Genomic DNA, 16984 nt, shown 5'->3' on the forward strand with positions numbered 1-16984 from the left:
AAATGAAAATAAAATGATTTCATTTTCATTTTCATTTTCACTGTGAAAATGCATCAGCAAAATTTAAAAATATGCAATTGGTGAGTCCGTGTACTTTTGCATCCATTCCTTTTTCTTTTTTCAAACCAGAAATGAAATATGGAAAATGCGGTTTCTTCCTTTTTTATTTTAACACTGATGAATGGAATTAGCTGATACAAGCTAATTTTCCTTATGCAAGATTATTATTTTGTGAAAAATAATATAAATGATATACAACTTGTTTTTTTAATATGTAAAAATGCTAAAAGTAATTTCTCATGTTCAAATTGAGAATACTCCAACATATGTCATGATGACAAAATTATACCCCAATATGTGATTTTCATGAAGACAAAATTCCCATGCCCTTTGCCTCAGTAGAGTTTGACATGAAATGTTTCTCAGTTCTCATTGAAAGCAATCCGTTACGGCCGCGTCGCTGGACATTAACACTTTACATGGCTCAATCCTACTAAAACAACAACCAGGGAGAAACTATTTTATCACACATTTTCTTGTCATCAACAACATCTACTGCAACGTAAACAAAGTGGAAGGACAATATTTTAATGTTTAGCATTTCTAACGGTTTTCTATTAGTGGAAAACGCTGAACGTAGAAGCGCGTTGCCTTCATGCCTGACCTGCTTGTCTAAAGCTTTATTGGTCATTTAATATCAGTGTCTTAATGCATTAAACGTTATAATGGTAGGCTATTTTATTTTCTAGGAAAATGCTTAACGTAATTATGTGGTTCATATGTGTGGTTTCATCTGCTTGTCTGTACTGCATATGTTTTGTTTATAAGGTGTGTACTGAATTTGCTCCTCCAGTATCACGGTGTTAGTGATGCATTAAGTCACATCAAGCATTTTTCACGTTAAGCACTTAGAATGTCCCGCTTCGCTGGACGCGTTTGCCGCCAGTAGGCTGTAGCATTCTCTTGGACATGCGGCAGTATCGGACCCCTCGTGAGTGAGAATGGGTTGAAAATCAAGTACTGTCGTGTTTCAGAGACATGGCTCTCGAAAGTGTGAGAGAAACAACAATTTTACAAAAGAAAACTTGTAAATTGACATTTCATCGACTTTAATCTGTCCATTTTTAATTTTTGTTTATAAAGATGCAAAACGTAATAAACAAAAATCTGAAAATATTTATTTTGTGCACATGAAATTTGTGTATTCACTTTTAATTTAAATTTTGGTATTCAACATAGCATTTAAAAATACAACAACCATTTGTTTTTTGTTTTTCTCGACGTGGTTAAAAAATGAAAAAGGAATGGACGCGGGTCTGTGTACTTTTGTGTCCATTCCTTTTTCCTTTTTTAACCATGGAAACAAAAACAAAAAAGGAACGGTTGTTGTATTTTTGAATGCTATGTTGAATATCAAAATTTAAATTAAAACCGAATACACAAATTTCATGCACACAAAATAAAATATTGACTTGTTTTCAGATTTTTTTTAATTACGTTTTGCATCTTTATAAACCAAGCGAACATTCATGCAACACCGGAAAGTACTGTGATTGGCTGTTGTCACCATGACGGTCGCGTCAGCACCAAGCTTCAGACACGCCCTCCATCAAGCGCTGACGCCTCGTGTGAATGTAGCGTTACAGTTCCTCCTGAACCAAAACAACGAGCTTATGCTGCGTTCATGACATAACTACCGTAATTAAGAGATGGCAACCCGTGACGTTAGGCTATACTAGGAGCGGTCCGTGACTGGAATTTATGCGTTTCAATGGCAACACTACTAACGCCGACCTGAATCTGCAGCAGTCAGGTGCTACAGGTCAGAGCTCTTTAAGTTGTTTATGTTCATTATTACTGTAATGTTACGTGCTTTGAGACATGAGGTAGTTTAACACGGTCCCTCGTGACGCTTTTTCTCCCTGCTGCGCGTTCATGTGTTTTGGAGGAGGCGTTGCTTTGGAGACGCTCTGAAGGGAGGGTGGGATCTTAAGCTTTCAAAGCTAGCTCACTATTGCTAGCCTCTCTGAAAATGACCTACCCTACCTTTAAGCCTGAGATGAAAGTTATTGTATGCGAGAATAAAATAACATATTTGAATGTATTTTTGGTATTTTGTCTCAAAGTATTTAATTACAAATTACATTTGATCTTTTCTTTAAGGAAAATACAAATTACAAAATACTCAAAAGTAATTAAATACATATTTTAAATACATTTAATTAAAATACTGCCCATCTCTGCGTGTAAAGCGCTTTAGAAAGTCCCAGCGACGCGGCTGTAATGCATTGCTTTCAGTGAGATTTGAGAAACATTTCATGTCAAAACTCCACTGAGACAAACGGCATAGGAATTTTGTCTTCATGAAAATTGCATATTGGGGTTAATTTTGTCATCATGACATATGTTGGGGTATTTTCAATTTGAACATCTAGCGTAGCTGTAGTCTATAGCGACTCCTAAACCTTTACAATTTCTTGACATAAAACAATATAAAACACCTAACAGCCAGACAAATAACTCACAGTAATTTAGAAGTCGTCTTTATTCATAAAACGGAGTGAAAAGCAAAGGGACAGGATGGAGAACACAAGCTCGATAATGTTGGAGCGCTAAACAAGAGGCAAGTAGAAATTGCCATGTTGAAATATAAATGTAAAAATAAATAATTTAATGAATTAAAATGTAAATTAAACAATGTCATCTTTTAAGGCGTTTTCAGGCTTTTTTTGTTTTTGTTTTTTTTTATGGCTCTGGCTGTTTTGATGCAAGTCTTTCAGCCACTAGAGGGCGCTTTTAACGTCTGTGTATTGATACAAAACGTCTCAGGTTACGTATGTAACCATGGTTCCCTGAGAACAGGGAACGAGACTCTGCGTTAACCGCTTTGGGGAACCGTCACTCGTGACAAGTGTCCGAAATGCCAAAGAATCACATCACTCCAATCCTATTGGCCAGCGACAGCCTATGACGTAAACATGGCGCGAACCCGGAAGTATAAAGGGGGTGCCCGAGGAAGCAGTCAACACCTACTCGTCTTGAGGGACTGTCCAGCAGGCAGCCCGAAGCATGGCATGGGAACGCAGAGTCTCGTTCCCTGTTCTTAGGGAACCATGGTTACATACGTAACCTGAGATGTTCCCTTTCGAAAGGGAACTTAACTCTGCGTTAACCGCTATGGGGAACGATACACCCACGCCGCCATGCTAAGGAGAGTGCATGCCAATATGACTAGACAAACGCACAGCAGTTTCCAGAGAAACGCCGGGAGCAACTCCCCCTCGGGTCACGCAAGGCTGTCAGTGACAGCATTCCCTACGGTCAACAGCCCAAGCTGAGCCTAAAAGAGGCCCCTCCGTAGAAAGCCTTCCAAGGCTGCCTAGGGCATCTGGGACCAGCATTCAGTGGAAAGTGGTCCCTTAAAGGGAATGTGGCCAGGAAACCAAAGGGAACCCCGGCCAGTCACTAGAGGGGAACAGAGTCACCATCGACGCCACCAGGGAGGCCGTACCAACTTGGCGCAGGCCAGAATTAGTCTGGGCCAGCCCTGTCTGTCACACAGAATCTCCATAGCGCATTCTTCAGGGAAGAGAGCAAGTAAGAGCGACTGCGAAAGAGCAGTGAGCAACTCAAACCCATGCGCAGAGATGGGCATCCCAGAGAGCAGAACTCAGCTGAGTGCTATAAACCCTCGTATTGAGGGGAGTAAAAACCCGCTCATCCTGGGATCTACTCAGTGTCTGACAAACGCACCTGAGAAGGCTGTGCGCTAGAAAAAACCCTGGAACAGGGGAGCACAAACCAGCCTAGGGGGCTGGTCTCAGCGGGAGACTTCACAGAAGTCTACAACCAATGACCAGCTTAGGGAGCTAAGCACAATTACAAAGTCAACCCAAAGGGAAGTATGAAGCTCAACCTAACAGATAGACCATACTGTAGGCACATAATTATGGAGGCCGGAAAGAGCCTACAACATTAATGAAGTTCTGAAGAATAACTAGAATCACACCAGAGACATAAAAACGGATGTGGTATTTCAGGGTGGCAAAGAAGCCACTCACCTAGAACAAATGTGCCGTAGCGCACGACCAACCATACAATAAGGCTACTGTGGGTGCCCACAAACAGTCTATCCCAACACAATCCAGTGAGCAGTGTACTCAGTAAAGAACCTTTTACTCTTTAAGCAAGAGGAGTACAGCGTACGCCATCAAGCGCTAAAGAAGGCCCCATGGGCCTATAACCTCAGCAGGCACGTGGCATCAGCTCGTGGCAGTGTTAGCAAGCTCCAGGCAAGACAAACCGACTACAAAGGAGGTTAATGAGTCAGCCGGAGCCCTGGCCAGCCAGCGACATAAATGCCCTTTTACTGTTTTCAGTAAAAACTATTAAAGAAAACACAAAAAAGGTGTAAGCCAGCATGTTAGTCAAGGAGGCCCCGAGGGCCTACCCGTCACACGCGGCGTCAGCTAGCGGCTACTAAAGTTCTAGGAGCGAAAATAGAACCAAGTAAACAACAATGGTAACTACTTACCTCAACTAGAGCTAAAGGAGACCAAGCTCAAGGAAGTAAATGCATAAAACCACACAAATAGCTGGTTTTAACACAAGAAATTACCCTGAGAGGCAAGCCACTCAGAAAAAGTACTCAGTAAAAGCACCTTTTACTCTCTAAGTGAGAGGAGTACAAAGCCGAGCTCCAACAGGATATATAGGAGGCCTACAAAGGCCTACGACTCGAAACACGTGGCGTCAGCTAGTGGCGATCAAGACCCATCCATGGTGATGAGTCAAATAGAAACCAAAGCAAACTGAGCCAACATGCAAACTAAAGGGAGGCCCTACTGGGGCCTACAACCTATGAACATATGGCACCAGCCAATGGCAACTAAATGACTAAACCAGCCAGCAGGCCAAGTACTCGTAAAAAAACAACATTTGGAAGAGTACGCACACACAGCACTTAAGAGAGGCCTGACCTAGGGCCTACTCCTACAGAGGTGGGCGTGGCCGATGGTGGTGTAAGTCAGAAAAATAAAGACTCAACCATGGAATGAGTGCAACATAACCAACTCAGTCATGCCAACATGAGAATTAAAAAGGAGACCTGAAAGGGCCTACTGCTTTTAACACCATGTGGCGCCAGCCAGTGGTCATAATAGGGACCAAGCTCCAAGGGGACCAGCTCTAGACCCAACAAGTTAGTTGTGGGTAACTAGCTACACAACCTGAGCTAAGCCTACACAATCAAACAGGCAAATGTACATGGTACAAAAAACATATGCTACCATGGTCTAAGGGAGGTCCACAAGGCCTACTACCTCAAACGATGTGCATAAGCCTGAGGCAGTGCTAAGATATGTGAGCAAACTCATGATCGCGAACCAACAGCGCCCAAGACAAGCTGTACCTGGAAGAGAGGCTACTAACAAAAGAGCCAACAATCTAACAGTAAATGTAAAACAGTTGCTGTGGTCAGGATCAACCGGGAGTGAACAAAGACCAAATCTATTCTAAGCAGAATAAGGCCGTCTACACTCAACCTGAGTGTGCAATCCAACAGGTGATGCACTCAGTGAAGCACAAACCCTAACCGGGGAGTACAAAAAACACCACGCACTTAGAGGCTAACCCAAGCCTACAATCCAGAGACAGGTGATAACCTGTGGCAGCACTAAGTAAGCTCACATAAAGAACCCAAAGCAAACAAGCTTTGTAAAACATGCCATCCAACAGGATAAACGTTTCACAGCCTTAACAACAGAACTAAGATCTGTGATGAACCCTAGAGAACGAGAGCTAAAATCATTTAGCATCGTACACTCAACTTGAATAATATCAAGGGGCTCATGTGGAAACATAAGCATGACAGGTTCTGAAAGTGGGGCCTAGCAACACTGCACAGCTACCACCTGGGGGAACAAACCAGGAAGGTTAACAACAGCCTATAACCTTAGCTGTTCACCCTAGCCATAGCACCTACATATAATGAAGGGGAAAAAGGGCATATGGCCAACATCTCCCTCGGGAGGCGGCCAGAACTAGGAATTATACGCCCTAAAAAAGGGGGTAACAAAATGGGGGTGATGTAACAAACAAACACCTAACCTAGCTCTAGCCTAGCTACAAGCTAAGGCCTAGCAGGCTTGGGCTTCACTTTGCAACCTTCAAACATGAAGGGAAAAATGAAGCACTACAAGCCAACAGGTGGCCAAAACAGGCCGACCTGCATACAAATAACTGAAATAATAAGTGCAAACTCAAACAAGACTATAATATAGCTGAAAAGCTGCACTTAACACAGGGAGCTAAACCTAGCGGCCAAAAACAAGGCCTGCAAGAAACTAGCCAGCCTATTGATTCAGTTATTTTACCCAAAATAACCCCTTCACAATTACTGACTATATGCTTAGGAAAACTATACAGGAAAATAAGATCTAAACTTTTAAAAACATAAAAATTAGACCCATCTTACCTTCTGCGGCTCGTAGAACGAAGATTTCCCTTCCTTTCTTAGAATGAAAAAGGATAAAATCCAAAGTTCTTTTAAGCCTAAAAGTACTTTTCACTATCAAGCCAGAAGGCGGGCCTTCAGAAAAATATTCATCATGGGCCCAACCATCAGCCTGACTGTCAAAAGCCTGAGCACATAGATGTCTGAAATGCTCCCGGGAGGCGGAGGAAGAAGAGAGAGCGAGGGCAAACAAAAGGAATGCCCCGCGAGAGAGAGGAGATCGATCAGCGGTACTGCTGGCGCCTCTGATCGATCACCTCCCTCAGGTCCTGCTTCTTCCTCCTAGCATCCCGCCGTCTCTGCGACTTACTCCGAGGAGGAGGAGGCGCACGAGCGGCGACACTGGATTTCTGGGCCTGTCTCTGAGCCTCGACTCGAGACGGGCCCGGACCTCCCGGCTGTTTGGGCCCAAAGCTGGATCTGAGCGGGATACAAGATCTAAATGCTGCAGAGCGCGCCCTCGCCTCCCTGAATTTTTTGACCACCGCCTCGACGGAGGTACCGAAAAGCTCAGTAGGCGATACCGGGGCATCGAGAAGAAAGTTCTTCTCTTTCTCCCCGATGTCTGCACAGTTCAACCACAGATGTCGCTCTGTGGCCACCATGGCCGCCATCGACCTGCCGATCGAGGTGGCCGTCTGCTTGGTGGCCCTCAGAGCAAGATCCGTGGTGCGGCGCAGCTTTGGATGGCAGGACCGGAGCTCTCAGTGTCGGTGCGCTCCCTGTAGCGAGATAGTTCGCAAACGTCTCATCAACAGGTGGCATCGACACATACCCATGCTGGCCCAATCCCTCAACATCAGCGAAACTAGCCCGCTGATATCGATGAATTCGGGCCGAGTATGGGTTCTTCCATGCCTTCTCGATCTCAGAATGCAGATCGGGGAGGAATGGAAGGCTCACTGGAGTTACTGGGTTATGGTCCGAAAGGAACCGTTCGTCGAGCCTGCCGCGAACAGGCTCCCTCCTAACGCGCTCCCAAGGCAGCTGCAGCCTGCCCGAGGCTCGCCCGCTTCTCCCTCCACGGCCATCTCCTGCTCTCTGGGGCTTGCAGCCAGAAGAGCACTCGCTCCTGGATCCGAAGACGTCAAAGACAAGACGTCATCGTCATCCAGGAGCGCGTCCTCGTCAGCCGCTTCGGTTTGAGAAAGGTTTACGCCTTTCTCAAATTCCTCAGCGAGCTCCACCTGTGAGCCCCATGATTTCAGCCGCCGCTCAGCCTCAGCACGAGCAGGGCCGGAACCACCGGGCAAAGGTGCCGACGCCCCTTTCCTCGAGAAGAGGGCCAGACGAGAACGGAGCGTCCTCATAGGAAGACGCTCGCAATTAACGCAGACAGCGCCCTCGAGCACTGTCCACGCGTGCTCCTCGCCCAAACAAAAAACGCACAGGTCATGTGAGTCCTCCAGTGTTAGAAACCTGGGACAAGGATCAGCACACTTCCTGAAACGTTTATCAGTCATGATAGAAAGTAAATCCTTACCGGAGATGAGATCAATGGCAAAGACAAGACAGTCCCGAAAGACGAGAAGATGTTGACTGCTTCCTCGGGCACCCCCTTTATACTTCCGGGTTCGCGCCATGTTTACGTCATAGGCTGTCGCTGGCCAATAGGATTGGAGTGATGTGATTCTTTGGCATTTCGGACACCTGTCACGAGTGACGGTTCCCCATAGCGGTTAACGCAGAGTTGAGTTCCCTTTCGAAAGGGAACACCTAGAAATTGAATTTAGCATATTTACATTTTAAACAACAAGTTGTATATCACTTATGCTATTTTTAATAAAATAATAATATTGTATAAGGAAAATTAGCTTGTATCTGCAAATTCTATTCATCAGTGTTAAAATATAAAAAAGGAAGAAACTGCATTTTCCATATTTCATTTGTGGTTTAAAAAAGGAAAAAGGAATGGACACAAAAGTACACAGACTCAAAGCTTTTTATTAATGCTCTTGCAATAATAGTGGCACAATTCAAATTAAAATGTAAAGTTTAGTTTTCATTTTATTTCCTTTTATTTCAAATTAAAATGAGATCATTTAATTTAATTTTCACACATTTTTCTTACAGTTTTCTATAATGAAATGGTTAATCTGGTTTTAGTTTTCATTTTAATCATTTAACTGATTTATTTAAAATTGGCAGAAGATACCTTCTATACTATCAGACTGTTGATGAAGAATAAGAATAATAAGAATAATAATAATGAATCTCCTACACTAGATGGTTGAGTACAGATCGTCCAGATAGCCTTTACTCATTGAGTAGGTGTAAGATCGTGACTGTTAGACAAGTATATTCTGTAGTATGAACACAGTCTGGACCTACAGCTTGATGTTATTGTCATGTGACCTTCAGCATCAGTTCTCAAACCCAGGAGATCAAGGGTTAGGGTCACGTGATTCACCCTCATGTGCTTTTATTAGAAAATAGACGAAAGTTAAAAATTCTATTGCTTTTATATCCTATACAGTAACTTTACTAAGGATCCAGATATTCAGGTTTATATGGAAGATCCTGAGAAAGGACACAAAATACCCCTAAGATCTCCAGACTTCATTCCACTGTAAAAGTACATATGAAAACCTGTATGCTACCCTAATTAAACGTATGTGTGTGTGTGTGTGTGTGTGTGTGTGTGTCACAGCTCTTGGAGATTTGAGCCGTCCTCAGAATCTCTCTCTTCAGACTCTCAACACACAGTATGTTCTGCATTGGGACTGGGCTGATGATCAGCAGACGGCCATGAAGGGGACGCTTACCTTCACTGCACAGTATCTCTCGTGAGAACCACTCTATGTTTTGCATGTGCTTTTACCCATAAAATCATGTTTATTCAGTTTTTATTTTATTTTTTTTAAGCAAATCTTCTAATCACAGATAAAAAAATGAAAAATAATACACAAGCTGTACAGGTCATAACAGATCCTTGTAAGAGATTTGAGGATCCTGTAGTATAAAGCCACACATGACGGCAGATTAACGTGTCGCACAATATCATCGCAGCTCATCACAGGAAACAGAGTATCTTATTCTGTATGCGCTTTTAAGGTCTGGCTTATTTTTCACCCCAAAATACTCAGGAAAAATTGGGCATACAATGTTTTTATTGACGTTAAATTCTCATGATCATAATCTGTCCAGATATTTTTTTACTTTTCTCTATGGTACTTACTTCTGTAATGCAGAAGTGAATGAAAATTAGCATAAATTAAAGGCAGTACAACAAATATTACCATGTATAATAAAATAGCATTATTTTTGTAGTATATAATTTTTGCATTACAATAGTAAGAATTGGGTGAGAAATGTGCTGAATTCTGCTTAGACTTCATTGAAGCTCGTATCCCCGGTTTCACAGACAAGGCTTTAGCTAGTCCAGACTAAAATGCATGTTTGAGCTGTTTAACTGAAAGCATGTCTTAAAATATGTCAGAGTCATTGTTTCGTCTCAAGATGAACACCAGTAATGTTTTTTTTACTCTGGTACATTTATAAAAGCTACTTAATTGAGCTAAGGCCTAATCCTGGTTTAGTCTAAGCCCTGTCTGTGAAACCGGCCCATAGGCTTCATTTTCATCTCGCAAAGTTCTGTTCAGTAGGATTCATTTGCATTGCTCTTTTTATAATAAATATATGACCCGTGCTGGCAAAATGAGTCGGAATGCGCACGGCTAATTTCAAGCTACAGACAAAACAAGTGAAAAATGTCAGTTTTGGTTGAAATTGAGGTTTTCACCAAAATGAGTTTAAGCCCTCATCTAGCGATCCCAATGCTCCAAATAGCAATTAAACATGAAAAATTATCTTTATTTATTTATTTCCGAGAGGAGTACCTTTCCTTTGACCGTGAAAAATGCTTGTTTCTGGACGACTGGCACTTCCTCTCAGCACAAGTTTGGTATCGTTGTAAAGCACAGCATTCCAACTTTGTGAATATTCATAGTGAATTATGTCTTAAATGAACGTTTGGTTAACTGTTGGGGAAAAACATCTAATGAGGAACATTATATCAGATCCGTGTGATACAGTAGCTCTCAATATATAGGCTGTCTGTTTCAATAATGTTAATCAAACAATTGTGGAATCATGAAAAAAAGTTGAATATATATATATATATATATATAATTTTTTTTTTTTTTTTTTTTTTTTTTTCCTGTAGATATGGGTTTTGACTTGGTTTGTGCCAAATTTGGTAGTATTACCAGGGATGTTAAGGTATGGTTGCTGGTGATTTTGTTTTTGAACCTTTGAACTCGATTTTTCTCCAGATTGACTTTGCTGACTCTATCGACTTCAAACAGGTGTAGCTCAGTCGTTTTTTGTCGGATTTCAACAAATCTTACTTCATTTTGAAGGAGAATAACAATAACTCATTTTTGAAATTTTTCTCATTGTGACTCATTTTGCCAGCACGGGTCACATGTTCCACAGCAGCTTTGTAAAGAATAGTGGCCTACAGACACACAAACCATGAAGCTGCTCCTCTTCAGACTGACACATATGGGAACAGATGTCATCCAGCCACATACTATTAATGATACTGAATTCGAATGAAATATACTGTATATTGTATGTAAATTATATAAAAGAATAGGGGCTTGACAGACAGAGAAGCAAGCAAACCTTGGGATGGACGTGTTGCTTTAATCAAATCCAATTGGGAGATATTCAGTAGTTTCCTTTATGCAACATACAGAAATCATCTCTCCAGGGTCAGATGACTGAATTAATAATAATAAATACTTTTTATTATTGAATTGATTCCTCTGCTGTTGTCCTTCACATGACAAATCAAGTGCACTCATAGCATCCTTTCCTCCAACAGGCATAAGCAGAAATGGAGGACAGTGTGTGCTGATGTTTCAGAGCGTCGCTGTGATTTCACTGATGCTGGACTGCATTACAAGGGCATGTATTATCTGCGTGTGCGGGCCAACACAGCACAGTGGTTCTCCAGCTGGACCAACATCAGCTTCTGCCCTGAAGAAGATGGTGATGAACTGGTCTGTCTTTTCCTGGCATTGGCTCTTGATTCTGCGGTGTGACCACAGCTCTTTCCTTCTTCTCTGTAGCTGATTTAGGTCCTCCGTCCAGTGTGAAGCTGACCTCTGTTAAAGGAGATCTAGAGATCGTCATCGCTGACCCTCTGAGCAGCACCAACGAGTCCATGAAAACGCTGGCTCCCGACATGCATTACCTCATCCAGTACTGGAAGCAGCTTGAAGGCTATAAGGTATCTGTGCGTGAATGACATGCTCAGATTTCCATCAGCAGTTCTCAACTCTGGCCCTCGAGGGCCACTTTCCTGTAGAGTTTAGGTCTAACCCTAATCAAATCCATCTGCCTGTGACATTCTAGTAGTCTGAAGACCTTGATTAGCTGGTTCAGGTGTGTTTGATTCGGGTTGGAGCTAAACTCTGCCGGACAGTGGCCCTCTAGGCAAGAACACACCAAGCCGACTAAGTTTTCTCAGTGCGTTCCGCGCCGTCGGCTGAAGTTGGTCCTTGTTGGCTTTTTTTTTTTGGCCGATTCGACATGTTGAATCGGTGTCGGAGCTTGTCGGTCTGTCGGGCCATCTGATCATTCTGATTGGCTGTTCAGCAACTGCCACCTGCTGGTACGGAAAGGCATTTCATCTTACGCAGGCACGGACGTGCTACTTGGCCATCGTCTGTCAAGCGCCAGTTTGGTGTGGCAGGGCAACTGTGAGCGTGAGCCAACCCCGCAGTCTGCTTTTGTTGCTACTAGTTCGTCGGCGTCGGCTTGGTGTGTTCCTGCCTTCTAGGACCAGAACCCCTGACCTAGATGGTGTTAGTACTACTATTTGTATGGCATTCATGGGTTTATCTCCCCCAAAAGTGTAATACATTGAGCCTCCCAGACACCATCAAAACATGAGAGCTGTAAGGGTGGACCTCCTACAGGGGTTCAGGCTGCAGGGTTGCAGAATGACTAAAGAAATGTTATCAGTAAGATGGTAGAAAACTGTACATTTCTTCTCTATCACCACCCACTGCAACTTATACCAACGACGGAAATAAGCGCAGTTATAATAGCAAAATATGTGGGAGAGCGTTGCTACAGTGTGACGATATTACTGTATATTGCAGTGGGTAGCACTTCAAAGTTAACACCGAATCAAAACTTGTTAGCACATAATTTGCAATTGAAAGGGTTTAATGACAATATCTTGTTATGGTTACACTCAGAATTGTTACAAAATTGAAGTATGAGATGATAAAAACTCAGACTATTAACCCAGCATATGTGTAGAATGTTACCTGAGATATAGAAAAGAGCAAAAAGAGAAAAAGAAGAGCCAGAGAATAGAAGCGCCCAGAGCAACAGTTCAATCTTCTTTTATCCCTTCTTTGACCATGAGACTGAAACCTAGATGTGAGACATTCAAACTGACCAATCAGAGAATTACAACTTCCCCCACCGTACTAAAGGTGTGACAATCGATGTACACACATCTTGGCCCACAGGCCTTGATCACTATCAGCACCTCTGCCTTTAGGAATTACAAATGGCCTTTGGAAGGGGTTGAAACAGTAAAGCAAATTTCATTGTTCATTTTCAAATATCTATATTCAGGGGCGTAAATTTCATCTGACAGTTGGAGGGGCGGGACAATAAACGAGCAATTTTTGAAGGGGACACAAATAATACAGCCAAAATTTTACTTATAAAGGATATATGTAACTTTACACGGAAGAAAACCGTATAATAACTACTGTTATTAGTGTAGCATGGAGATCTACACACACAAGTGTGACATGCGCGGTGGACCAATCCACTGTGAGGCAAGGGAGGGGTGACTCAATGTTTCTAAACATAAAACTCCCGTCTGCGTTTGTATTGCTTTACTACTTACACAATTATTTTAAGTGTGTATTATTTATTTACAATATATTTTTTGGGGGGGCTAGGAGTTTGGGGCGTAGCTACTGTAGCGGGCTGACAGTTTAGGTGTGGTTGACCTGATGCAGCACTGCTCAGACCGATCGGCATTTGACTTAAAGCAGTGCATGCTGGTTTTGTCCAATTTTTTCCAACTTAAGACAGCGCCCACGGCATGTCACTGCGACGTATGACATCAAAGTACCATGAGAGGGATTTGAGAGCAGACGGCTGGCTCATTCTGGGCAGCTCCTCCAGAGCGGCTACACGAGCTCTGATGACCACACAGACGTTTCACAATTGGCCGGATTCACCGCATGACAACGATCACAAGTGTTTCGTGTTTATTTCCGACACCTTCGGTTGCACTAATGATCAAACATCCATGTTTTTATAAGTTAAATTTGCATTAAATTTGCATTTTTATAAGTTAAATTTGCATTTTGCATTTGCATTTAAAGGGCACACACTGAAACGGCATGTTTTTGCTCAACCCCGAAAAATGGCAAATTTAACATGCTGTAAAAAATGATCTGTGGGGATTTTTGAGCTAAAACTTCACATACACACTCTGGGGACACCAGAGACTTATATTACATCTTGTGAAAGGAGGCATAATAGGTCCCCTTTAAGAAATTCTAATTTGCATGTTTGCGTAATAGAAGCATATTTACTGGATGTCTGGATTTTTTGACCATTACTCCACCAATAATAATAATAATAAATCGTTATTATTTTTAATTTTTAGTATTTTCAGTAAGTATAGAAAGTAAATGGAGTATTCAGACTCCCTCTAGTAATTCTAGGCTTACAGCTGGACACAAAGGGGAATTTTCACACAAGTCTGAGGTTGTTTGTGAGCTATAACAGGTTTAATTTCTTTTTTAACAGTGTACTTGAAGGCTGCTCTGTCATGATTGAGTAGTATTGAATAGTATGAACAGTAACAATGATCTTGACTCTGGTCATCAGAAGAGTTTCAGTGTTTCCTCATCTGACTAAAGAATAGCATTCGTGAGTCTTCATGTTTCTGCAGTCTGTCGGCAGGAACTCGGTCTGTTACTTAGAGTACAGATGAGATCAAATGTTGGTACTTGTAGCAGAAAGGTTTACATTTATTATTAATTTTTTTTTTATTATTGAGCTTATTTTTGTGACTAGTACTTTTCAAATGCAACATGAATGTATTAAATGTACTGCTGAGTGAAGTATAGTGTTTGTGCTACAGCTAAAACATTCCCTCTCTTGTGACTGCAGAAGGCTGAAGTCTTAAAGACGAAGAATAATGTGGTGACGCTGTCTGAGCTGGACGGATCAACATGGTACTGCGTCAGAGTTCAGAGCTGCTGTGACTTCTACAACAAGACAAGCGTCTTCAGCGATACACACTGCACACGCACTGAAGGTCAGCAGCTCCATCACACACACACACACACACACACACACACACACACTAGTTCAGTTTGCTTTCCAATGAAATCAGTAAGAAAAAATCATATGGTTGTTAACTTTTCATGTCTGATAACAGATTTTGTCATTTATGAGTCACATGTCACTGTGTGTATTATTATCCTCATGCTTCAATAACAGCCATACAGCCATAGAAATAAAAACTAAATATGGTGCTCTAGTGACACAACTTACCCCTCACTGCCCCTTAACCTGAAGCATCTGCCCCTTTACCTAGTAAAGGCTACCATTCTGGGAAACATGATTCATTTAATGAATGTAATTCTCTTAAGCTAAGTAATTTATATGGTTTTTCAGCAACGTTTATGACATTTATAACCTATCATTTATGGATCATGTCACATAAGGCAGAATCTATGCTTCAGATGTCATGGCTAGTCCAGCCAGATAAATGAATGTGTGACATACAGATTGAATGCTGTGTGTGATTTCAGGACCGACTCCGTACTGGCAGATATTTCTGTACTTCCTGTTGTCGCTGGTGCTGTGTTTCCTGCTGGTGCTGCTGGTGTGGTTTTGCTTTTACAAGGTGTTGAAGTCCTTAAAGAGCATCTTCTACCCAAACGTTCAACTCCCGGCTCACATTCAGGAGGTACAAAACATTTATACTTTCTTACATGCTTTAAAACAGTATGATATCATAAGGTTGCGGTGACATTTGATTAAAGATGTGTCAGTTTGTAGTTATGAAGAGATGAACTGTTTGTCAGAATACATTTATTGGGTTTCTCTAGAAATTAAGACAAAAGAAAGTGTTTACAGAGGAGCCTTTCTGTTGAAAACATAAATTAAGTGCATTTTTACTACAGTTACCTGTTCTAACTTGTTAATATGACAAAATCTATATGGGATATATATAAGGGCCATCTACATGAGATATCTATAGGGGGCGTCTATACAGGATATCTATAGGGGCTGTCTATATGGGATATATATAAGGACAATCTACATGGAATATCTATAGGGGCCATCTATCTATAGGGCCATTTATATGGGACACCTATAGGGTCTGTCTATATGAGACATCTGTAGGGCAATCAATAGGGAACATCTATAGAGGCCATCTATATGGAACATCTATAGGGTCCGTCTATATGGGACAATAGGGCAGTCTATAGGTGACATGTCTCTGCAATCCCTGCACAATGCTAGAGAAAAATCTGAGATGGATTCCAACCGACTGCCTAAAATGAACTCAATATAACAGCAAAAACAAATAATGTATTATATAATAGAAAAAAATCATTGCTTTTCCGGTGTCGACACCACTCATGTGCTTCATTTGATGATGGGGTATTTAAGTGGCTCTTGATCTACTCCATTCGGTTATCAGACAGTTTTTGGTGTCCTGCACTGATTCTAAAACACAGTTGATGACAGACATGAATGTATTTTGCCATGGACAGCGGTGGAATATTACATTTCAATTCACATTTATTTGTATAGTGCTTTTCACAATACACATCATTTCAAAGCAGCTTTACTGAAAATGCATGTTTCTACATTACAATTTAGAGTAATCTGTTATCAGAGGTCATGTCAGGGTTCAACATCCTGGAAAAATAAGTTCTGAAAAACACATGGAAAATGAGAGAAAACATCAATTATCCTGGAAAAATCTGATTGTCCTGGAAAATTCTTTAGTTAAAAAATGCTCTTGTTCATTGAAGAACAAATAGTTTACAATTAGTCCGAAACAATTAACGCTGTTAGCAGAATGCTTTATGTTCTGAACCGCTAAGTTTTGCCATATGAGAGAAGCATTTTGAATTACGCTGTTTAATCACGCTGTGATGTAGTGATGCTGAAGCTAGGAATCAAGTGCTCAAATGTTTGCAGCGAATGCAGAGGTACCTAAACTTGTTAATATTTATTCTTGCAAACTAATAGTAATACTAATTTGGATATGGTATATGCAAGGGCTTGGCAAACTACAACATACATGACAGCATTGATTGGGGGTTCAGTGTCTTGCTCAAGGACACGTCAGTGTGGGTAATGAGAGTGGAAGATCACACTCCCTCCGGTACTGAGACTCGAACCTGCGACCTTCGGGTTACAGATCCAACTCTCTAACAGGGTTCGTGCGGA

The 16984-nt window shown here is 41.7% G+C and overlaps 1 protein-coding gene across 2 annotated transcripts in view; it reads left to right on the forward strand.

Annotated features, from left to right (window-relative positions):
- Positions 1-16984, forward strand: part of LOC127519028 (interferon alpha/beta receptor 1a) — a 53049-nt gene that overhangs the window by 3805 nt on the left and 32260 nt on the right. For both annotated transcript variants that reach the window (XR_007931707.1, XM_051906407.1), the window contains exons 2-6: positions 9165-9300; positions 11346-11512; positions 11593-11753; positions 14681-14828; positions 15328-15485. Coding sequence is in view for 1 of the 2 variants with exons in the window: in XM_051906407.1 (XP_051762367.1) it covers positions 9165-9300; positions 11346-11512; positions 11593-11753; positions 14681-14828; positions 15328-15485 (770 nt within the window). In the remaining variant the exon portion in view is untranslated. The remainder of the gene's footprint in view (positions 1-9164; positions 9301-11345; positions 11513-11592; positions 11754-14680; positions 14829-15327; positions 15486-16984) is intronic.

The sequence above is a fragment of the Ctenopharyngodon idella genome, chromosome 9 (genome assembly GCF_019924925.1).
Source record: "Ctenopharyngodon idella isolate HZGC_01 chromosome 9, HZGC01, whole genome shotgun sequence".
Lineage (NCBI taxonomy): Eukaryota > Metazoa > Chordata > Actinopteri > Cypriniformes > Xenocyprididae > Ctenopharyngodon > Ctenopharyngodon idella.